Raw genomic sequence first — 25,999 nt, forward strand, 5'->3', positions numbered from 1 at the left:
GTGAATACAAAATGGTTCATACGAGCGCGGGGTAGGATTTCATGATGTTCGTGGCGAATGTTTAATCAAGTTACCAAAAACTTATGATCGATACTCGTTGCGTTGAGTTTTCTTTAGCATCGTTATCTCGTCAGTTTTTGGAAATGCAATCTCTCATTGCTACATCATTAACTTTGACAGTGTGGTGAAAGCAGCCCTCATATCAAACTCATTCAAATTTACCTGGTCATTTTTCGAGCTTCGTATGTATGTATGAGTGGTTTTATGGTGCTCGACTACTAAGGTTTTGTGCACCAGGCCTGGGGGAGCGAATAGTTGAGTCAGATACGTTTACACAATACAACAAATTCTACGACCGGAATAACCATAGGGGATCAGTAAACAGACAGTCCAAGTTAAAGCTCACACTGCTATGTTCAGCTACATTTTTTAAATATTGTCTCTGGTGATAGTATCGAGGACACGTCAGTAGGAAATGTTCGACAGTTTCTGGTACGCTGTACGTTTCGCAGAGACCACTGTGACAACTCATGCGATGGAATAGATAGTTCAATTTACAGTGTCCAGTTTGTAGTCTCAATATAATTGATGATTCCCTTCGTAGATACGCTTGAAAACAACTATAATTTCAGTGGCATCAACTCCGCATTGAACCATCTTATTTGTGTCGGCATGAGATAATGTTAATATTGCACAATAATACCTTGATCGCTTTATATTTTCTAGACCAGTAGTCACGTGACCAACTGGATTATAAACATAGCATAGCAATAGCTGCCACGTGCTTTATGTAAATTCTCCAACGGTTTAAATGAACGATGAGAAGATGCCATATTTGTTAAATATAATTTTATTCCGGTCAGGCTCTAGTTATAATGTGGTAGAATCCATTGAGATTCATTTTGTCCGAAGCGGCGTAAAAACGTATTTTCTCTATAGCAAACAAATTTTCCATTAGTTATGTCAGCTTCATGTTTGTAACTGGTTATTTACAAATTGCAAATTTTCAAATTCTATTAGTTTTTCCAATAAATATTGTTCACAGTGCATGCTCATAAATTGATCACTTAATATTTTCTAGATCAGAGGCCACGTGTTCAACTATGTTAATTGTTGGGCCATGCACCGACCTCGATGTAAAAATATTTATTATATATAATATTTATTTAGGCAAAACCTACTTGAGTACTCTGATGAAGTAGAGTTGTATCGTTACTTGCAACCTCGGTTTACAGATGGCCAGATGCAGCCGTTCTGTTTTTCTTTATTTCATGTCAAAGCATAGCAATGGGTTCAACGCTGTTCAAGTATATGCTCTGAAGTTTCGGAAATGTACGTTCAAAAAGATGTCAATATACATATTTTTTTAACATCAACTGAATATATCAGGATTATGAATGAAGGTAATGAATATCAGATTTTTCGGTATCAGCTATAAAATCCGATGTCAGTCGTACTCTAGTTATAATATATGGGGGAGCTTACCACGTTGATTACTTTATTCGCGCATTTGATTACAGATCATTATTATTCTCGATATTTATATGAAATACATTTTATTAACATTGGAAGTTCATAAATACGTCTTGCCCGATCGGTTGTGAACGTCAAACATTTTCTCACCTTTCGATGGAACATTCGAATTTCAAAAATATATTGATGGTTCCGATTTCCTTTTTCAAGCAAGGAAGGCCATTGTTAGTTTAAAATCTTCGACTTTCAGGCCTGAGATCCTATGTCTGTCGGGAAATATGCTTTACAGATTAACTTTACGGTTAGTATCGGATAGGGTTGCATTCAAAACAAAAATCAAATCAAAATCAATCAATCGCACGAATTTGGTTTTCATGATACAATAAACATATGAAACCAAGATTGACCCCGTACTCTAGCTAGATTTTTCACATCAGACAATGATATCAATTTAATTGATTGGTTGAATGAGCATCATTCGCTGACTCTCTACATGTATGGTGTATTTCGCTCTTTATGTTGCGTGATTGCAGTCACTAAATATCCGAACAAACGTGGTAACAAATGAAGTCAAATTTTCGAGATTGTCAAGGTGCATGCCCGTTTGGTGTTGATGTTTTTATGCTGCCAGTGCCATGCATATAGCCCTCAGCTATTGACAAGCAATAAAGTCAACCAGCGAAGGTATAATTAAGGGAAAATTGTAATATATGAAGAGGTTCACAGTGCATAACCTACCAAGGTTCGTTTGTGAACGTGAACCTCTAAATTTCTGTGGTTCACATGCAGAACGCGAACGTGAACAGCATCCCCAGAAAGTGGGTAGACTTTTATTATGTTGAAGCGGATTTTGCAGCTGTATTGAAAATGTGCGTCTTCGGTTTGATATGAACCAGTGCCGAAAATATTTTAACGAAGATAGCTGCAGACGAATGTAACATTAATGCGTAACGTTTCCGACGACACCTTTTGATGTGATCGGAAAATACACAGCCCGAAAACTATGAAAACAATGTTTTTAATGAGCATTTGACGTCCAGCCTAATCTTTTCTATCTAGCATTACATCTTGAAGTTATCATGCAATGGAGGTAGTGAATGCAGGAGAAAATAGACTTCGTGGCGAGGCTCCAAGTCCTTCATTGGGACAGATTAAGAAACAACAAGAATTTAAATTTCATATGACCTTAACCAATCGTCTCGAAACAGCAATATGTTCGTATCAGTAGGCTATTGGCAATTTGGAAATTAAAATGAGTTTGCACTGTAGGATATTTTATATTTGACGACTATACTGACGATGTGCGTCCTGAACTTTTAGCAATCATGAGCGAAACTGTTTTATGCTTTCCCTAATTTTGAAAATCACAAATTATGTTATTATACATTTTACAAATTTGGAGGTTACGCGGACCCCATGTTGAGAACCACTGGTCTAAATTAATTAGTCCTGTCTCGTGACTCACGATTTATATCCTTTTCTTCGAGACCGGCCACTTTATCGTTGAAAGTGTTGTTTTCTAAATTAAAAATGTATGTAAGATTAGTCGTTCTACACATCTTGTAAACTGTTCAGTTGATAATGTCTAGAACAATGGTACCAGCATATCCACATTGTATTTTTATCAATTAATCAGCTTGATCAAGATGAATTCTAGTTTTCCTAAACATTTGCGTCACAACGTCATGCATCTCACGTGATACTAATAAAGATCCTTGTTTTTTATGACGTAACCAACATCGGACTAATTTATGGTAAATTACAATTATTCGTGGATTTCTATGCAGCTAACTTGGGATAATTTGGTCCCCAAACTCCTAGTAATAGCATGACTATTTTTAACTTGTTGAGTTCCGTCAAAAACAAGCGGTTGGAGAAGTCAATTCCGAACCACCCTGACACATACACCGAACCTACATTATGATAAAAAAAAGAATAGTAAAAGCCTCAAATTTATTCGTACATGAACATCTTACGTGTGCTGAGCCTTTCATTCAGATGAGTGATATTATTGATGACGTTCCCCAGTTCAGCATCGTCTAAAAACATCGTGATCAACTTTATACGTGAATACTGTTATCATGTAAACATATAATTTCACTCTTCGGGTTTGTAGAATGGACAACTGTTGGAAAAGCCTAAGAATCGATAAGGTTCTGACTAGGATGTCTGACCAATTCTGATAACAGATGTGCAATGAAGCAGGAAAGGTCATGGTTAGTTTAAAATATTCGACTTTCAGGCCTGGGATCCGATTTCTGGTAAGGTATATGATGTGCAGATTTGCATTACAGTTAGCATCGGCACTTGTTTTCTGATGACTGACTGAACGATCAATCTTCATTTTCAACGTCAAATTCGTATATTCTATTTCATCAAAACACTGAAGCAATGTGATCCTCGTTAAGGTAATATTGGTGGATTATTGATATAATACAGTGGTTCTCAACCTTCATGTCTTCGTGGACCCTTTTTGAACCGTCACGGACCCCCGCTGACCCCCTCAAGTTTTTGTCTAAATGCGACCCATTTATCGGGCAAACGTCATCTGTCTCGTGCACATATTAACTGCAGGCTTGTGGGAAACAGCCACAAAATAACTTTTCGAGAAAATAACATCAAACTATGTAGGAATTGGGTACACTTTTAGTATTTCGAAGCGGATGTTGCAGTTGAATTGAAATTAACGTCTTCGATATGATATGAACCAGTGCCAAAAATATTTTCATAATGATAGCTGCAGGCGAATTTATTATTAGCGCGTAATGTTTCCGACGACACCTTTTGGTGTGAATCAGAGTTTTTATTGAGCATTGAACATATGACGTGCAGCCTAATCATTTCTATAGCATCTCGTCTTGAAGCTCTTCTGCAAAAGTGGTTAAGTATACAGGACAAAATGGTCTTCGTGGCGAAGGTTCCAAATCCTTCATCTGGACGAATTTGGAAAAAAATTCAGGAATTTCAATTTCAAATGACCCCAACAAAACGGCTCTAAACAGTAATGTGTTTGTATCAGTAGGCTGCTGGCACTTTGGTAATTAGAATGAGTTTGCACCGTAGGATATTTTATTTTAAACGACCATTTCGGTTATGTGAGTCCTGAAGTTTTAGCAATTATGAATCGAAACTGTCATAAACTGTCAAAATAGTACAAATTATGTTATCAATCATTTGACAAATTTGGAGGTTTCACGGACCCCTTGAAAATGCTTCGTAGACCCCCGGTTGAGAAACATCAGTTCAATAATAATTAGTTCTATCTCGTGACTCACGATTTATATCCTTTTCTTTGAGGTCCGCCACTGTATCGTTGAAAGTGCGGTTTTCTAAATTGAAAATGTAAGTGAGATTAGTCGTTCCATACATCCAGTAAACCAAGGAAGGTCAATATACGACCCGCGGACAGTTCCCCGTCTTACATGATAATGTGGGCGATGGCGCAAGTCTGCCGAGATTCTCCACTGCTTGGTTACTACATCAAATTTTAGTGACTGTATGCTATTATTACGTGTGTTCGCAGCGTGCGAGAGCGAGAAGACTTTATCGGCATTATTAGCATTTACGATGTGCTTAACCCTAGTGATTTGATATCGAGGTAAATTTGGGGTAACGGGCGTATCGAACGCCTTGAAATCTTAATTAGGGATTGTACCTTGTGTTAATTGACCAGAGAGAAGCAGACATGGCGGCACTTATATGACAATGCTGTTCTCAAATCCACATTGTCTTCGTCATTGTCCGCGAGAAATGGATTTGAAGTGACATTGTTGTTAAAATACATATACCATTTATTTCTTGTATATGTGGATAAATGGGCGAATAATGTATCAATTCACCAATCCGTTCCGCAAGTACTCAATTTTCTTATATCCGGCCCGCCGACCGGAGAAGTTGCCCGCCCCTGTTGTAAGCTGTTCAGTTGATAATGTCTAGAGCAGTGGTACCTGCCTATCTATGTTTTATTTTTATAAATTAATCAGTTTGATCACTATCAATTTTAGTTTTCCTTAATATTTGCGCCACAACGTGATGCTTCTCACATGATACTAACAAATATCCTTGTTTTATTTTCTTGAAGTAATCAACATCCGACTAAGTCAAGATAAATTACAATTATTCGTGGACTTCTATGCAGCCAAATTTTGATAATTGTGATCCTTAAACTCTTGGAAATAGCATGACTATTTATAAATTGTGAAGTCCCGTTTAAAAACAATCGTTTGGATTAGTCAATTTCGAACAACCCAAGCACACACACCGAACCTAGAGTTTAATAAAAAATAATAGTGAAAGCCTCAAATTTATTCGTATATGGACATGTTACGTGTTCTGAGCCTGTCATTCAGATGAGTGATATTGCCGATGACGTTTTACAGTATAGCATCGTCTAAAAATATCGTGATCATAAAAATTTGATTTTACGTGAATACTGTTATCATGTAAACATGATGTCGATCTTCGGGTTTGTAACATGGATATTTGTTAGAAAAGCCTAAGAATCAGTAAAGTTCTGGCGGGATTTTTTTTCCAATTCTGATAACAGCTGTGCCATAAAAGTGAAACTCTCACATTACATATAGTGCTCAACTGTACACTGTACACCGTACAATAAAATGACGTGAGTCAAGTCGGGTCACGAGAGATCTGCGGCTCGGGTTGAATCATGATGCGAGGTATAACACCCATGTCACGAAAGTCTTATGATTTGATCGCGATTCCGCGACTCTAAACAAGGGCAATCCATACTGGAAGGAGCATCATCAACGTTCCTGCATATTGCCCTCTAGATTCGTAATGAAATCGACAAAGCTCCGTGAGTTGATCCCGACCAATGATATTTTTGGAGATATATGAGAGCGAAAATTTATTCGCAATAATTTTTTTTATAGGGATGTTTTGATAGTCGGGATCATGTATATAAGTGTTTCGACAAAGCTATTACGGATTTCGAAGTTCACAAAGCAATATGCGTATAATATTGTGTGTTCGCGCAATTGTCGTAGCGATATCTGTACGGTAATATAGATTGTTTACCGTAACTGTAACCAACATTTGCATCACTCGATAAATGCGAACAAAACTTGAATTCGTCGATTCATACTTACGGTCGCGCACCTCGCCTTCAATGGCGGATATGAATAAAGTCAGGCTTCCGTTGTCTAAACAAAAAGTTGCTCATTAAAAAACATTGAGTTCAAATAACAGTCCTTCAGTGAACACATATGGCCTACTTTGCAGAGATGAGCATGGGTTACGATTAGGATTTTTAAAAACGGATTTGTGAAATTTTGTCGGATTTGGATTAGATTAGGATAAGAGACTTTTGCACACTGGATTAGGATTCGGATTGGATTTATCGATTTTCTAGGAGATTTATATGTCGTGTGGCGAATGGCGTCAAACTTGATTCAGATCAGTTAATAATGTACTTATGGTACAATGCACTATGGTACACTCGGGGCCAATGAACATGAACGGTGCAGCCTTATGCTGTTATCTTGAATCAACAGGATTGTTGAATACGAAAGAAACATTTCTAATTCCTTCCTTGCATAAATTCACATTTTTTATGTATTTCAAGTTAGAATCAAATTAGGATTTGACACGAATTTAAATATACAAAAGTTCTGGATTCGGATTTGGATAAGGATTTGAAGTTTCGGATCTGGATTGCATTAGGACATAGAAATTTCCAATCCGCTCGTCTCTGCTACTTTGACGTATGCCGTCTAAAATTGTGGGCCGCTGTTCCAAACAAGAAAATATATACCATGGAACACAAAACATTATACGCTGCTACGCGATGGATCAACTAAATGTAAGGGTACATTGTGAACCGTATTTGGACCGACAGCGCTATCCTTTAGTTTTCGCATTGTTGGTATTCTAAATCATTCACAAGGCTTCGATTTGATTGTGAAGTAGAAGTAGGGCAACCAGCTTTCCCAAATTCTGTCGTAAATTCGGGAGCGAAATGCTTGAGCCCGTGACTGAAATGATACCTTCTCTTTTAAAATCTGTTGGGGATAACATTCTTCGGTTTTGCTTCGCAACAAAGTGCGTAAGGGTCGACTTATATGGATCGAAATCTAAATCACCAACGAAATGCATCGCATACATCCATTTATTTACTTTCGCTTGTAATTGGTTATTGATCTCATATTAGCTTTTCACCAATATAGTACACCGTTAGTAAAAAGAGTGTGTATACAAACCCAATGGACCAAAAAGATGGTACGCGAAAACAGGACCAAACTCAGAATTATATCTCGGTCATACATTTCATTTGCCTATGTGCATTCCTATGTGCATTCCTTTCCACGTTCCTACGTGTATTATTATTAATGCTATTATTAATAATGGCACATTTACAGTGGCGCTTATCGCCTTTTTCCGGCTTTGTGCACCACGACGCGAATATTTGTAATGTTCATAATTCTTTGCCTTTCGTATTCTTGAGGACGACTTTCACTCTCTTTCTCACTCAGACGTGGTCTTTGCTGCCGACTTGGAGCGCGGCTCACTTTCAGTCTGGGGTTTTCAATGCACTACGGTAGTATTGAGGTCGGCGACGACGAGCCCAGAGAAACCTCCGACACGTAAAAGATGGTAAGAACCGGGATTCGAAACCACTACCATTGGTGTCGTGACTGCAGTGTTTAACCAACAGCCCCAATTCCTACGTGTACGTATAATGAGGATAAAAATGTTGTACGCGATTTAGGACGCAGTATAAGTCTGAGGTAGGTTCTGCTTTCGTGTGCATATATTCACAACCGAATATGAGAGGTGGTGCACGGGTGGAAACACCCAATTTTGTCACTAAGAGGGTATTTGAAGTACTTTTGTGTTTACAGGTTTATTTTGAACGGACGTATATATATTAAATGTATGCTATACGCGCAGGCCTAATTTCCCGTCGTGAGGTTGTGAAGAAGTATATCGACATCTTTCTCAAGTCACATAAGTTGCTGGCCAGTTACGTCTATGCCACTGAGTATTCCGGTATTATTTACCAAGTACTCACTTTTTGTAATCTTTCCAATCAGCTCAGTGTATTTCTCATACAGCTCTGTAAATTAAAACGTTAGCACATTCAAAACGTACGCCGTGCTTTACGAAGAGAATCATATAATAACTTACTCGTCGATTGCTTCCGTTCAGAAGTTTTAATCGAATTGGCGACTGTAATTGTTGTAAATTGTATTTTATTGGTAACATTTGCAATGTGTTAACCGCTTAACTAGTGCGGTGGCCCTATAATGCAGACCGGTGGACCTACATGTGCGGAGGTGACGTTAATTCTATTTCGAGTATGTTAAAACGGTTATGATCAAAAAAATACTCTTATGCATGGATCAACATCAAATGTTTAGGCATTATTAGATGCCTAATGAAAGGGAATTTGAAGCAGAATACAGTACTACAACAAAGACATAAGGTATACAGGATATCTATCTTTACGATGGTATGAGTGGGACTTGAAACATTTGTTTCGACGTTCCATAAGTCTCTTACTGTGATCCTGCAGGCTGGATTCCATTTCCTCGTTATCTGAAACACGCGAACAATACGGGAAATTTATAGGATATTTAAGAAGGTGTGCATGTAGTTGATTTCCCACCACATGAGTATGTAATGTGCTGCCCGCGTGCCAAATGTGGCTCTCAGATAAAAATTGATTAGTTTTTATGGTGTGCGTTCTGCTAAAACCGTTTCGAATTTACCTGATATATTGGCGCATCTGAACTATGATTGAGTGGACAAAATAGCGGCGATACATTCACAAAAAAGCTATGATGGGACAATCTTGACTTGCGTGTTTTGTGACTTGGCGCGATTTACCTCCGGACTTACAATATTCAATGTTATGCATAGTCCAATATCAAGCTTTTTGGGACGTCGCGCGAGCATTGTAACCAATTACTGCTGCGAACATGCGCCTGACAACCACTAGTAATGCTATGCCCAGCATCCAGATTCGAAAATGAACCAACCGGAGAACGATCGACTACATGGCGTGTACTAAACTCTATAAGTCTGCAACAAATCAACTTCTAAATGTATATAGCCTATGTGTGTTCCGCACATTTGCTACTCTGATGACGAACGCGAATGAAACGTGCATTAAAACGTGAATGAATCCCATAATGACAGTTGAGAGTGCTTGGACTAGAACACAGTAAAGTACTATGATCCTAGGAACTAACATTATTATCGTAATTTATGGTCGTTGTACACTTACTTGTTTTCTCCGCAATATTCAAGCCTTCAACTTTTCCGTCAACAACTTTAATCTCTGCAATAGAGATATAGAGCATGTTGGGCGAAGAACGCTATAAATTTGCATCACAATGTTTTATAAAATCCCACAATGTTAACGATAATGTTAGTGATAAACTTTAAACAGCGAAATCGACAAAGAGAACGTGGTATTATTTCGTTAACCGAGTATGGCGACTCCCAGAAAAAAAAATACGCACAGCCAATATCGTTAATGCGCAGTATTGGGCGTTAATGATTCAGGTTTAAATGATTCCTATAGCGATAACGTATCTTGTTACGTATCTATATTAAGTAACATAATGGACACAGTCAACAGCGATCACAATCTATTTCAGTGCCCTTTACAAGCCTGCACACATGAGAAGATTCGCGGCCGAAAGTAAGTCTATCCTCATTAAAAACTTCATACAAACTATAATGTTTATCAATGATCCGCAATGTAAACCCTTACAAGGGAAAAGGGAATGATAATTAGGAAGATTATAAGATATTAATTACGAAGTTTACCATTCAAGTCTTGAAATATAGGATGCTTTCAAGAAATTAACTTTGCTGCGACGATATGCCAAGAATATATTTCCGGCGACTCAACTAGTCCCATCGTGGTGAGATAGCGCAGTGGTATAATCCGCGGCTGCAACACCAATGGGTGCGGGTTCGAGTCCGACCGAGGTGTCGGAGGTTTACCTAGGCTCCTCCTCGCCACCTCATCCGCATAAGCGGTGTCTTACAAAAGCCTAGATGTGGGCCGTGCTATAAGTCGGCAGTTACGGAAAATAAGAAGCATATCGGCCTGGTGTAAATGGACATAGTAGTCGACGAATATCATGAATAAAAAAATAATAAAATAAAAAACTAGTCCCATGTCTTGGAATTTTAGGAAACACAGTAAAGTCATGAACATATCGCGACCGGGTAACAGAGAATAAAATATATATATAAAGAAGTGTGGTTGCTGCTACCCGACTTTACAGTGTTCGGAACACACAAGAGTTGTGAGTACCAGTACATCACAGACCGGGGTTATTTAGTTGCAAATATCATCTTACGGGCTTCAAGCTTCTTCTCGAGCTCCAGTACTTTTTGTGTCACTGAAATATACCAAGGTAATTCATTATTCGCAATTTCACAAACTCTCTGCACATCACGAGACTGTAATTGTTGAAAAACTTCATTTTGTTTACGCATATTACTTGCTCTACAACTTTTAGTATTATGCGTTTAAATATGGCTATGTTCACATGGTCATTGCACAGTTCGCTTTTTTTTATTGTCGAAGTATTGTCAAAACATCTCCCACGCCATCGACGCAATAGAACCACAATGTAAAATATCGATTCCTAAATTGCAAATTGCACAGTAATCAAGTTTGCTAATTGTATTCAAAGCGGTGTTAACATCTGCGACAGCACAGAAATCTATATAACAGATGCACTTGCCCAATTATGCAACAGTTATATATCATGCGTTTCGTATAGCCTACATACCATGTGTGTAGTTTGTATTATGTCTGTATATACTGACGAAGTAGGCTACTTCTTTTGTCTTCATATGGTAATTGAGATGATTGCCTTTACAAAATCACTTATATTTCGGATGAAATGAAGAGTTTGATCATAGTGTCCTATATGGTGTGGACGGAAGCAAATTTCACGGCTCAGTGGACTTGGTCTGCGTCAGACTTTCCATTTGACAAAAGGCAATTTGACGGTAATTTTTGACCGGCTTGCCGACCTTTAAATTTGATAAAACGGGCATCAATCGAAAGCTGCCGCGGTACTGATTGCGTAAATATATATTTCATTCTGCTCGTGGTCCTGGAACCCCCCAAATCAGCCTCGAATGCTGCATTGTAACGGAGTTTGGTATTGTGACGCAACCATTGCGCATCAGCAGCTCAGGAGCAAGTGCTCACGAGAGTGAGAGTGGGAATGCTAGATCGGTTAAGCAACGATGGCCAATACGCTTGCGGTGTGCGCTGCTGCACACCTGCTCCCAGACGGCATGGTTGCGTCAAAATTATACCTATATCCGTTACAATGCAACATTCGTGGCTGATTTTGGGGGTTCCAGGACTAAGAGCAGAATAAAATTTATATTTTCGCAATCAGTACCGCGGTAACTTTCGATTGATACCGATTGTATCAAATTTCGCGCTCGGCAAGCCGGTCAAAAATTACCGTCAAATTGACTACAGCCACATGGAAAGTGTGGCGCTTACCAATTTTAATGAGCCGTGAGATTTGCTTGTGCCCAAACCATATAGGACACTATGGTTGGATGGTGAATAAATCCTTAACAATGTATATTAGTTGTTTGAAATCACATCAGCACGATAACGAAATTCGAACTCGTAATTCTAGAAAGAATGTGCCCAAGAATACAAAATTTCCGTCTAATCTACAACAATGAAAACTCTCTATTACTGGATGTTCTGTATTATGGTCAAACCATTAATTAATATTGTGTTTCCTATAAAACGATAGCATCTGTATGCACTAAACCAGTGGTTCCCAACCTGGGGGGGGACGAGAAAGCATATGAAGGGGGCGCGAAGTGCGGTCAACTGATAAATCTTTTCGCGCTTTGCGTGATTTACCTCAATTTCACGCGTCTTTCTCTATATATAGACCGAATTTCCTATTTTTGAATTCTCACATCAACAGTCATAACTTTCCATGCCATCAAACAATGTGTTGGGGTTGCCAGCATCCGGGTTGGATTTTCTGATATGACGATAAGGGGGGTGCAAAATTTTTCACTATCATTAAGGCGGGCGTGTCTAAAAAAAAAGGTTGAGAATCACTGCACTAAACGAAATGATATGATTTACTACGATAGTTTCAGCAATTAAATGAATTGACATGGTCGTCCAAACTTCCGTCTTTACAAAATTTACTGCTCCGTAAGTTATGATTTACGACAATGAAGGATCCAGTTTAGAGCTGCCGTGCTCGACTTCTAGCATCCTTCGCCATGGCAAATATACCAACTAACGAGTATATATTACAACAGCTGTGGAAATTCATAACGAAAACACTGAGACAGTACAGCATCGTTTACTTGGATGGATTGTGTGATTGCCCCATATTTATTTGATTATCACCTGATGTATATATTGTTGTTGTATGCGCCACTCAAATTCTTTTTAAATATAATAATAATAAGCGAAGGATTCATTTTCGCAGCACAAGACCAATCGCTTCCTACAAAATACTATCGCAAAAGAATTCTGAAGCAAAGCACAGACGGCAAATGCAGAATGTGCAACAACCAAAATGAAACTGTAGCACATCTCATGTCCGGCTGTGGTGCACTTGCAGCTACCGAATACACATGGAGACACAATAGGATTGGTCACTACATTCATCTTGAATTATGCAAACATTTTAACATCACCACTTCGACAAAAAATTGATACGATTACAGCCCAGCACTCAGTGACAGAAAACGAACAAGTAAAAATTCTGTGGGATGTACCAGTTATAACTGACCGCGAAATCAGGAGCAACCGCCCGGATATAATCGGAAAACTAAAAAAGAAAAGAGAATGCTTATTCATTGAACTGGCTGTCCCAGCTGATCACAACCTACTGCAAAAAGAATCAGAAAAACACTCCAAATACGCAGACCTCAAAATGGAATGTGAGAAAATGTGGCGATGCAAAATAAACATTGTACCGATAGTCATTGGTGCTACAGGGGTCGTGAGCAAAAAACTCATGAGGCATATCCAACAAATTCCGGGTAACGTTCGATTCGACATGATCCAAAAGATCACATTATTGGGCACTGTGCACACTCTTCGGAAGGCCTTGAATGCACCACTGGACTGAAATTACACTTGTGAATCACAGCATAATTTCTGTAATTTCGATTCTTCATCTTCAATAATCTCTACCTCTGCTCTGTAACCCTTGCCAATTCTTCATCTGCTGCAATTCTGTAATCTGACTTATCCGTGTATTGCATAGGAATAACAATTTGAATGTATTACTGGAATTTTAAAAATTTACTCCAATCTCGCAATTTACCTTTGGGGGCAGGTTGCTCCCCGGATTATGTGTGTCTCTACCAGTTTTACTGTGAATAAAGACTATAATAATAACAAAGTCGAAAATTGTGATGTTATTATACTTCTGCTTGAGTAGCAGTGCTTAATACTTTGACCACATCGGCGTTTCTTTACCGGTTTCCACTATCGTTAATATTTTGACACGAACACTTACAATTCCGGTCGTCGTTCTTCAGTTTTTCAACATGCTGGGTCAAAAGATTCGCATCTGGAAATAAAAAAGTGGCGACACATGAACCTCTGGTGCAAATCGGATTTCAATGAAATACTCACGTTTCTCCGTCATCTGTCGAACTGTCAAAAAGATTCAGATCATTTAGTCCTATTCTCGAGCGACGGAACGAAGATATTGCATCCTCAAAGCAGTGCTGAGATCAAGTCACTACCTTCGAGTCACGAGTCATCTCGAATCATTGTACATTTTGACTCGAGTCAAGTCAATCTATTTTTGAAGGTGACTCGAGTCAAGTCAAGTCACCCGTTTTTGGAGGTGACTCGAGTCAAGTCAAGTCAATCGATTTTCGTAGGTGACGCGAATCAAGTCAAGTCGTTCGTGTTTTAGAGGTGACTCGAGTCAAATTGAGTCAAGTCAAGTCAAATCACAATTCAAGTCAAGTTGAATTTTCGAACTGTGAGTGATGTTGCAAAGTCATTACATTTTGCTAACCGGGTGAACGACGGATTAATTGGGCACTTCTCTTAAATCAAATAACGAATTTAAAGGTAAATATACATGCCAAATACGTAGCATCGCTCATGCACACGTGGAACTGCTAATAAAATACGTGAGTAACTGTATAGCTACATGCTACAGTTGCATAGGAGATGTACAGCTTTACACACATCTAATATACCGGATGAGAAGGAATACCTTTTTATTTGGTCGCTGCCAAATATTCGATTTGAAATTTTTTCGTTGCCCCTCTAAATATGTCAAACTGATTACTAAAACCGGTACCCACAGATGTCCCGACATATTCACGGGCCTATTTGGGGAGCCTATTACTAGGGCTGGGCATAATGATTCGAGTACTCGAATCGGAATCGAGTATCAATTGTACTTATTCGAGTCGAGTAGTAAAAGTCGATTTTTTTCAAGTACTGAAATTATACGCTCCTCGGCACTCGAAGTTAATTTATCAACGAGAATAATAGTCTCGACGGTAATTTTCACTGTTGAAGCCTTGAAACCTTGATTGGCCGTATCGTAGCATGCGAAACATATAGTACAAATACAAAGCTACGAACGTTCCTAGAACCAGCACATTCCCGAGGTCGTGATCGTCCCACAACACTGTCACTAAATTCAATAAAATCGGAATGGTCGAAAAAATACCAAAAGTATGTTTAATGTGATGATGGATAACAGGCATTATATTCTTTGTGGTGGCATAAAAGGTACGTATTCGAGCTTTCATATATTACGTTATATTATGACGTCATATTGAGTGATAATCGATTACTCGACTCGACTCGAAGCATATTACGTGATTCAGAATTGAATCACTCTAGTACTCGATTTTGCCCAGCCCTACTTATTACTAAAGAAAATGGCGGCACCTTTACTTGCCCCTGGTTGAAAACAGCTTCTCTATACCACGAAAGATCTGTTACCTACTGAAAACAACGTGGTGGTGAGTCACGAATGGCCATGGCATATACGTTGAAAACCGCTGAACTCTAGGGTCTTGGCTCAGTAACAGTTTGCCAACTATACTACCTTTATAATGACTTCGGCCCAACTAATGGAGCTGGCCCAATATCATTAGCGCAAGTGCATCTCATGACTCGAAATACTTCAGTGTTGTAAATTATGTACGATATTATCGACCGATGCTTACAGTTCTGGTCTTGTTCAGTTTTGAACGCATGCAGATCCGCTCTCATTCTCTTGTTATCTGAACAGAAGTGTAAACAAAAGAGAATTCAAATTCAAGGAACTGCTGTTCTTCGTGGATAATGTAAGAAGTTTCGTTGGGAAAGTGTCTCTCTGTAAAGATCATTTGGCCAACAAAAACAACGGGTGCGTTTCCAAATACGTCTTTGTTGCCTAATTTCCTGGAGCATGTTGCGTCTATCGAACATACTAGCGTTACTATAGAAAATTGGATTTTACTTCGATGACTGATTTCCGGACACATAATTTGCAATGATAGCATAGTTCAGTTCGTTCCATTGATCGCAAAATTTTGAATATTGAGTCCGGAAGTGGCTACCATATTGCTTTTGATATTGCGGATGTTAGACAACTTTCTATAGTTCAAGTACTCTTATTATTATACCGAGTGTATATTGCAATGGTTTACGATGTCATTTAAGATATGCATATTTCTGTTTGAAATTAACTGCGGTGAAACATTCTTCATAGTCCGAATTGCACCATTTTCGGAAACAATATAGGGATAGGCCTACATGTATAGTGAAAACCAATGAGAACTTTTGGTTCGGGTGAACACGAACTTTTATTAGGATTTCACTGTAAATATGAAAGGAAATACGAGCATAGTATTTAACAATAATTGCTTATTAAGATCGAATGCGTGTTATTATCTTCGCAATAACGAATATGACGAGTCAAAATATTTCTTTATTCTCGATTGTCAGACTACAGCAGAGATTGGTAACCTGCTGCCGTAGATGGAAGTTTCTGCGGAAGTGGACACGTGGTTCAATTAGTATTTATTGGCGACTGTCGATATGAAAATTGAATTTACGAATGGACTCCCGAATTTTTGAGAGATTTCATTTATCTTCAAATTTCTTTTTCGCGCCACGCGCGAGTCAATGCGACTGCATTATTCGAACGTAATATAGCAGTAGCCTGATAGTACAGATGCGAACAGCGGAGATAGATGATGCGCCCCATATAAAAATACCAATTAAAGAAAATAGTTTCTGATACGTTTGAGAGATTCCAATATCTTACCGCTATACCGACAATCATGAGAGTTTAGAAAATAACAACATGCAACAAAGTAACTAATAACAATTGGCCCCCCAATATGCATCTTCATTTACAACTTGCCATAAATTTTTCGAACACTCTCTCCACCAACGCTACCGGTGGTTCTGATCATATGGGCAGAGAAAGGATAAATATTTTATATTAATGTGTGAAGCTACTAATATTATTGACGAAATTCATTCGTGAATCTGAAAAAGTTTCGCGATCATAACCACTCCCGGTAACTATTCCTTGCGTGACCAGTAGCGATTTCTATGCGTAGCCTATAATAAGACGATATGAAAACGTACATTAGTACGGAGTTAACCGGAAATGGACATGGACAGTTTAACATGGGTATTCGGTGTCAAGTTAGTTCATGGCAACAATATCCTGGAATGCGGCGGTAGGCTACATAAGTAATGGAAATGCGGCCGTGAATAGCAAAATATAGTTGCCCTCCACTGAACTACAGCTATACTCAGAAGCTAGTGAAACGGCTGACAAATTATCATTTATTCGTGAGCCGCATCAGGTTGCGAGGACAGGATTATAATCAGCGGCAACCAAGCCTCTTTAGCAATATTGAATAGTCTCAAACCCACATGTTGAACAGAGCATCCGACAACTCCACAAGCGACAATAGTAAAAAAAAACAATTCGTAATTTAGAATGACCTGCACATCTTGACCCGTTTCTGTATGTTATAGGTCTTTTCTTAGGGAGCATGCCGATATGGAAATCGCGAATTGTCGTAACAGTGAACCGCGAAAAGCGCCAAGAAAAGCAGTCAAGTTGAGTAAAAATCCTAAAATTATTACATTTTAGGTCGATCTGTACGAATTAATTGCCCGTTCTTTCTCGTTCACCTCTGAATGCGGGAGATTGGAGTGCATCGGTAACTGCTCTACAACCAACTCCCAAGTATTAGTCTTTAAAGTAATACCCAACCTAAACCAGAACTAGAATCCATAACACATCCCTGAACATACTTCGAACGTACATTTGCATGTGCCGGATGATCCCATGGCCACATACCAGTTGTAGCATATCATAGGAATTTCCCGCGTCAATCGAAATACCATAGGAACTATAAATATATTCGAAATTGAGCTTACTTATGAACACCAAGATGATCAGGAGAACTGCTATTAGCAAGAGTGCAATGGCCACCAACGTCAGGAATCCCAACTGCTTCTGCCTTTTCCTGACCAATTCGACGTATTGCAAATCGACTTTGGGATTTTTTCCATCGCCTTGTTTGCGGCCTGAATGAAATAAAAAAAAATTTCATTGTTTTAGGAGAATATCGGTAATTAAATATCGCACGCACTTGTTGATTCGACCCACTCAGATACACGATTGATTTAAAAGTGAGTATGTAAGCAGCCGCGTTTCGGTAATAATACAAGGGATGGTGTGAAACTCTGAAAGGTTCAGGTTCGCGTGAACGCGAAGATTTTTGAAAGGTTCTGCGTGAACGCGAACGTGAACTTCATGACGTCAAGTGACGTCATATTGCTAATTCCAACCCTATATTTCAGTGAAGTGATATAATAATGTACACGATACCTAGCAACGACTCGGGCCACATAGCGCCACAATGCTGAAGTATATATTGAAGTTTTTAAAAAGTCGGTAAATGTATCAACTAAGGCAGAAAATGATATAATATTCCCATAAAATCAATATCTTCCGGCGCTTTGCCAACAATTTCGACGAGGACTGGCATGGGAATATATGCTTACGCTTTAACGGTATAGGACAGACCAGACAATTTGTTCGCCGTCTGAGTATTTTGCTACGTTAAAATTAACCAGAGTGTAAAACGGGTTTCTATACTTGCTACCGATATTACCTCTTTAACAAGTTATACAGCAGTAGCCAACACACCAATCGCACGGATTTGATTCTTATGATACAGTGAACATTATGGATGGTGTGAACGTGAGGTTCACGTTCGCGTTCTGTGCATGTGTGAACCTCGGAAAATTTGAGGTTCGCGTTCACAACAGAACCTTGGTAGGTTCTGCACTGTGAACCTTTTTCATATATTGCAATTTTCACTTCTTTATAACATCTTTGGTTCAAATTTATTGACTTTCAACTGCGGGCCACTCTATGTATGGAGCTGACAGCATAAACATTCAACACTAAACGAGCATGCCCCTGACAATCTCAAAAATTTACTTGTATTGTTACAAAAGTTTGCTCGAAATATCCAGCATTCCGTTTGTGCATATTTAGTGTCTCTGTGCTGTGAGCTTGACCCGCAAGCACATGACATCAAGAGCGAAATACACTGTATTTTGTCAGCAAATGATCCTCATTCAACCAACCAATGAGATTGATATCGTCTTCTGATGTAAAAATATAGCAGGCGTACGGGGTCAATCTTGACTACATATGTATACTGTATCATAAAAACCAAATCCGTGCGACTGGGGTGTTGGCTATACTGCTGTATAACTTGTTAATCGGTAGCAAGTATAAAAACCCATTTTACACACTGCTCAATATCCATGTGGCAATACTCAGACGCCGAACACATTGTACGATCAGGTCGAAATTGTTGGCAAAGCGACGCAAGATACTGATTTTATGGGATTATTATATCATTTGATTGCCCCAGTTCATACATTTGGCGACGTTTCAAACGTCAATATGTACTTAAGTACTGAGCTATTATGTGGCCCCGAGTCGTCGCTCGGTATCGTGTACAGTAGATTAATATCGGCAATCACCTAATTGAAATGTGAGGTTGAAATTAGCAATATGACGTGACGTGACGTCATGAGGTTCACGTTCGTGTTCACACAGAACCTTTCAAAAAGGTTCACGTTCACACGAACCTGAACCTTTCAGAGGTTCACACCATCCCTAGTAAACGTACGTAGTCAAGATTGGCTCCATACGCCTGCCGGATGTTTTACGTCAGACAACGATATCAATCTCATTGATTGGTTGAATAAGCATCATTCGCTGACTACATGTAGTGTATTTCGCTCTTGATGTTGTGTGATTGCGAGTCAAGCTGACAGCAGAGAGTCACAACGGAAAGCTGGATATTTCGAGCAAACTTTTGTAACAAAACAAGTTGAATTATTGAGATTGTCATGGTGCGTGCATGTTCAGTATTGAATTTTTATGCTGCTAGTACCATGCACAGAGTGGCTCGCAGTCGAAATGCAATAAATTGTAACCAAAGATGTTATAATGAAGTGAAAATTGTTATATATGAAAAAGGTTCACAGTGCAGAACCTATTAAGGCTCGTTTGTGAATGTGAACCTCTAAATTTCTGAGGTTCACACAGAGAACGCGAACGTGAACCTCATGTTCACACCATCCCTAAATAATATACTATGACTATGTATCGATGAGGGGTTTCATGCTGCTTGATAACCACAATCCGATGCACCAGGCTTGAGCTAGCTATAATTAGATCAGAAACGTATACTCTTTGAAACAAATTCTACGATGTACTAAACCAGAAGTATAGTAAAAAAAATTAACCTCCTTAAACGGAATGTCAGCTGACATTCGAATCGTGAACGGGGGATTCTACACTTCTAGTCAACCCAGGACTGAACAATAATCTACAGACTACCCTTTCGCCTCCCCGGCCAAGCTACGCCAATGAAAATATGTGATTAAAAAACCCTTCTAAACATAAGTGAGTCTTCTCAGTTAAGTGGACAGATCAGCTAAAACATATCGCAATCGCGTATTTCATCATAACTTCATGTATGCATAAGGCAAGGGATGCCCACAATTCGAAGACGCTATCTTTCAGGAATGGTACATTCACGTGAAGTGACGCATTTATTATGCTTACTATATCGCCGAAATCGGATGTGTAATCTAGCGTAAAGTCGTGCCAACGAATTCGAATTTCTGATGCTATCTTGCATATTTCTATTTTTTAAATTTTAAATCCATCTTACAAAGCCATCACTTTAACGTGAATTTATCCAACATAAACCAATTTTAAATATGCTCATATACTAATATATACCATTACAGTCATGACCGCCCACACAAGCTGTTTATGTGCAATGCCATACTGTACGCTTAAGTAACACCACTTTATCATAAATTATTTTAAAGTGGACAGCATTATATATTTGAATTCGAGAAAAGGCTGGAAGATTTGCCTGCATGGTACGTATACTTAATGTGGATAAAAGATGAGTTGATATGATTTTAATATGGGAATAGATATTGAATCGACTAAATTATTTTGTATTACGTTTATAGTACTGGCTAGCTCGAGCTGCATCATACTGCAAAGCCCTAAATTATTATGGTTCTCATTACATACTTTAGGGCCTCCTCGCCACCTCATCCGCGTCAGCGGTGTCTTACAAAAGTCTAGAGGTGGGCCGTGCTATAAGTCGGCAGTTACGGAAAATAAGAAGAATATCGGCCTGGTGTAAATGACCATAGTAGTCGACAGACACCATGAATACCCCCAAACAAACAAACAAACAAACAAACAAACATACTTTAGGGAGAACATTGGAATCATATCATTTCTAGTCATGTATGCAGTAATATTGAACGAGATCCGTTGACATCGATATAAAATATGCCTATAATAACGACAGTATGTCGGATTTGTCACACGTCACGGGATTTGTATATTCTTTCGAAGATCCCGGAGGATCCCGGAACGGTTATGGGGTTATGAATTGTGTATATAGTCGATCTGTTTGTTTTTTGGGAAATAGTTAGAGATTTCTTGGCAGACTCCATACTAGCTCCAACCCATCCGTTCAAATTGGCAAATCGCTACTTTTCGAAATAGATTACACTGGTCAACAAAATGAAACAAAACTATTTTAGCGGAACATCTAAGAGCCGTTTCTGGGGCTTTCAAAGTTGCTGATTACGAATATCACATTAGTTTTGTCAGATTGGCTCTAAAAATATATATTTATACCCCTAAAAGCCTTAAAATCACGGTTTTGTACTCTTGTTAGGAAGTAAATCTTAGATTTTTCTACTTTTATACTGTGCATTAATGGATAATTGACTACGATGAACAATGAACACTCATGTCGTTCACAGTTATTCAATCAATATTAACATGACCCGATGCGAGAACTTTGTTTGGTAAAAAAGCAGTTTGCAAGACTAAATATTGTACTTCTCCACAATGGAAATATATTTTCTCCTGTACCAATTGGTCATTCTACCAAGATGAAAGACGAGTATAAAGCTATCAAGTTTGTCCCTGGAAAGCTTAACTAAAATACTCATATGCGTCTCATCTCTTTTCACTTATAAATGGATAATATTCCGTAAAGCCAACAAAGTGAGTACACCTAGTATCCATGTCAAACGAGAAGTTAAATCTGAAATCTTTGGTGGATCTCAGATTCGAATACGGATTAAGGATTACAATTTCATATTGAGAAAGATGTTCACTGCATGGAATCCCTTCTAGGATGTAGTAAATAAAGCTTTTGGGAAGATCACAAAGCACCCAACTACAAACAGTTGGTACGAGAATTGGTATCTGCATATGGAAACCTTCAGTCATCATGATATATTTTCTGATAATATTGTTGATTAGAGGGAATAGAAAGGGGGAGGTTCCACCAATACATAAAAACACCAAACGAAAGATATCAGTGCAAATGTGACGAACATATTATGGCAGATTATTGCTGGAACCTTTCGAAAAACTGCACTAAATTTCTGACAACCGAAAATAGTACAAGAACCACTTTTGCTTTAAGATAACTTAATATTATTATTTTCCAACAGATTTAATTAATGCAACGTTATTTGAGTATTTAGGTAAATACTTATATACATGATTGAAGTTTATTTACGTACATGATCTTCGTGAAAGTCTTCAAATATGATAAATCTAATACCCCGAAATATAATTATGTTGATGTATTGTGATTTAAAACAGTCTTCAGCGTGTAAAAATAACAAATATATTGAATTGCTGAACTTCATAGTACGACTGAGCCGATTTTTCATCCAGCCCATACAGCCAAAATATGAGATCATATTCGGAATCAGTGCCCTTCAGAACCCCAAATGCCACTCTTAATTTGTCTGCCTAAAAATATGTGTTGGCCAGTGTTGCTATAGATCGTGATTGATATAACGGTACCATGACAAGTTACCCTATACGACACTATGATTGCATCAGATAAAGAGTGAACACGTTTTCTTTCTCCACAACTCCAGCAATAAATTTAACAATTTCACAAACACCACCAACAAAATATATTAATTTGCAGTACAAGCATATGACTCGCATGCAGAGGTGGTCAAAGTAGTCAAGAAAGCTACTCAAGTAGAAGTAGAAGTAGCGACGCAAAAATCTACTCAAGTACGAGTAGAAGTACTTGTTCTATAAGCAACGTAAAACTACTTGAAGTAGAAGTAGAATTGACTGACTTTAAAAGTACTCAAGTAAGGAAGTAGTTGTGAAAACGATCCTAATTCGTTCACATGGATTATAAAAAGGTGCAAATTGAGCTATGAGAAAGGTGACGAGCTTGATTCATATTGTTGCATACCAACAGGTATCCAATTTTTGATAGCATAAGCATTCATCCGCATCATGATAGTATTGATATGGAAATGCGATTCTAATCCTCTGTTTTCTCGAACAGCACGTTTTAGAAAATAGCATGCTACGGCTCCATCCCCAATATGATAAAGCCCGTAGTTAAGTCGAAGAGCAATACGGAGACGTTTTGGAGGATACGGTGTAAGCACTTGGCGCAATTAGTAAACGTTAATAAAAAATATACTGGACCGTAAAAATGCCATATTTTGTAGCTTTATTTCCGGAAATTAAATGAGTTACTACACTTGCTTCTATACTTCAACATGTATGTTATCCAGACAAAATAACTGATATTAATTATAACTCAAAGTATATGATGGTAGGAATTAAAAGTAAAATATAAACACTACTCCTAAAAGTGGAATATGTATTTCATGCCTTTAGTCCAGAATGTTTCAAAAGTTGTATGCTAAAACAGCTCCAAAACTAAAAGAAAAGTCAAAGTCCACTTTTCCAGATTAGGACACGCCATGGACATGCTAGATTACGATATGACAAGTAAATGCTAGATTGCGGAACATCAGTTTCAAACGTTATGAGGAGCCATATATAGCGTGATGAATTATTTCATATGAGCGAAGGGGAACAATGTGGTGTAAACGGAACCACACCAACCCGCGACCTAAATTATATTCACTGATGCTTTCGTAATATCACACTGGTCACTCCGTATCCACTGCGCGCGAAGCGCGACGAATATTCTTGGCTTTACTCTACTTTTATGAAAATTAAATGATGATACTCCGTGAAAACAGCTCCGAAATTTCTTAGGCTATCTTCCTGATTGGAAGATTGAACTACTTCTACTTGACAAACTGAAAATAGCGAAAAGTAAGTAAGTAGATCACAAAATTTTACGAAGTAGAAGTAAAAGTAGCGAAAATCAGATCTACTCGAGTAAGTAGCAGAAGTAGAGGAAAACTACTTGAGTACTTCGAAAAAGTAGAAGTACTTCGTTACTGGCCACCTCTGCTCGCATGTAATATTAGCCTTCACTAGAGAAAGTCGATTGTATCGACATTTGTGTTGAAACGCAGTCAATAATTGCTCCGTATCGTTATTTTATGAGAAACGAGTATGGGCAGCTGTATGGCTACGAAGTTAACTTGAAACCTTGTCGTATACATGTCTCAATATGTTAACATCTTCAATGTAACTATGGTTAACATGGCATGAAAATTAATGATTTTGTTGGACGTCACAAATCCATTAAAATAAATAGGACACATAATGTCTCACGTGAACTCGCAGCTTCCATTGCGACTTGGTCCTTGTCGGCCTTTATTTATTACGGATCTTGTAGTTTCAGAAGCAGGGGAATTAGCAATGTAGCAATTGCATCAAAAATACGAGTTCGATCCAAATAGATTTAGGACAACTGTATGGATATTTTGCTGTTGAAAATCATGTGTGATTAGTGATGAAAAGTGATTAGAAAACCTAACAAACGTTAACTGCTATGTAGTTGTATTAAGTGGGACCGTCTAATTCAGTATCTCTCAACCGGGTGTCCGCGGACTCCTAGTGGTCCCCTTGCGGACCACTAGCAATTTCAGGGGGTCTGCAAAACCTCAAAATTTGAAAAATGCGTGATAACCTAATTTATATTTATTTTTTGTAATTAGAGAAATTGCGAAACAGTTTCCCTTCATAACTGCTAAAAATTCAGGACTCACATCAACAGAATGGCAGTCCGAGATGAAATTATCTACTGTGTACCCTCATTTTAATTGTCAAATTGCCAATAGCCTACTGTGCTGCTGTTTATCACTAGCCTACAGTCAACATTTGCATATAGCACAGATGACGGTTCCACGATAATAGAGCCGAATTTGAACTAAAACGTGGGGGTCCGCGGGGGTCCGTGACGGTCGGTAGGGGCTCCACTCCACCAAACAGGTTGAGAACCACTAGTCTAATTCTTCATAAAACCAAACTGGGGGATACGATGAGTTTGCTTTAACATCTTATTACTTTGTATGGGTTAAGACGCTTTCATAATTATGATATTGTCTTGCTCGCATACATTTCTGCCACAGTAAAAACGGCTAGTGTGAAGGTAACGAGTTCAAAATAGCTGGTCTTTCAAATCATCGAGTTTCCATACACCGAGTCTCATCATTCGGCAGTGTACACAATGGCAAGCCATTTAAAATGCGGTGTCAACCGGCTATTTTCATAACCGTGAGGTCTTCGAAAAAGTCATGACGTTGAGAATAGCGAGCGTTAAAGCAACAATCAAACAAAATAGTCAAGTGCAGGGTTGGGGTTTGCTTCCAGGTTAGATTGCGTTGTACTAAAGCAAGATCGATAGTTATAATAGGATTGGGGTTGGTGTTGGGGTTAGATTTGGACACTCGCTATATTGAACACGTACCGATCTTCCAACCCCGGTATACCTTCGGCCCAGTAATGTGTTGTTTAAGCAGCTGAATATCCTTGAGGTGACACTGTGATGGGGGGATGAATGAATAAAACTATAGTGCATGCACTCTGGTACTTACAAAGTTATCAACGATTTTACACTTGGTTGGAAGATCTGAACAAGTAAAAATAGATAGCAATATTCTTTACATTCCCCGGAATCCTTGTGTGGAATACATGATCTGACAATTTAG

At 38.5% G+C, this 25,999-nt stretch overlaps 1 protein-coding gene across 30 annotated transcripts in view; it reads right to left on the bottom strand.

The window, feature by feature from the left end:
- The window catches only part of LOC145436170 (uncharacterized), a 126,975-nt gene extending 101,806 nt beyond the window's left edge, over window positions 1-25,169 (bottom strand). For 2 of the 30 annotated variants that reach the window (XM_080313515.1, XM_080313492.1), the window contains exons 1-14: window positions 24,621-25,154; window positions 17,900-18,049; window positions 15,679-15,735; window positions 14,111-14,131; window positions 13,992-14,045; window positions 10,812-10,853; window positions 9,722-9,775; window positions 8,995-9,030; window positions 8,620-8,661; window positions 8,504-8,548; window positions 6,582-6,635; window positions 4,749-4,802; window positions 3,450-3,512; window positions 2,939-2,992 (exon numbers count right to left, since the gene is read on the bottom strand). In XM_080313515.1, coding sequence (XP_080169641.1) covers window positions 2,939-2,992; window positions 3,450-3,512; window positions 4,749-4,802; window positions 6,582-6,635; window positions 8,504-8,548; window positions 8,620-8,661; window positions 8,995-9,030; window positions 9,722-9,775; window positions 10,812-10,853; window positions 13,992-14,045; window positions 14,111-14,131; window positions 15,679-15,735; window positions 17,900-18,049; window positions 24,621-24,639 — 745 coding nt within the window. In that variant the 5' untranslated portion in view covers window positions 24,640-25,154. Of the gene's footprint in view, window positions 1-2,938; window positions 2,993-3,449; window positions 3,513-4,748; window positions 4,803-6,581; window positions 6,636-8,503; window positions 8,549-8,619; window positions 8,662-8,994; window positions 9,031-9,721; window positions 9,776-10,811; window positions 10,854-13,991; window positions 14,046-14,110; window positions 14,132-15,678; window positions 15,736-17,899; window positions 18,050-24,620 lie in introns of all 30 variants that reach the window. The other 28 variants (XM_080313507.1, XM_080313498.1, XM_080313509.1 and 25 more) reach the window with 23 other exon arrangements.
- Between the last annotated feature and the right edge of the window lie 830 nt (window positions 25,170-25,999).

The sequence above is a fragment of the Botryllus schlosseri genome, chromosome 3 (assembly GCF_051294905.1).
Source record: "Botryllus schlosseri isolate E-star chromosome 3, Bs_hap1, whole genome shotgun sequence".
Taxonomy (NCBI): domain Eukaryota; kingdom Metazoa; phylum Chordata; class Ascidiacea; order Stolidobranchia; family Styelidae; genus Botryllus; species Botryllus schlosseri.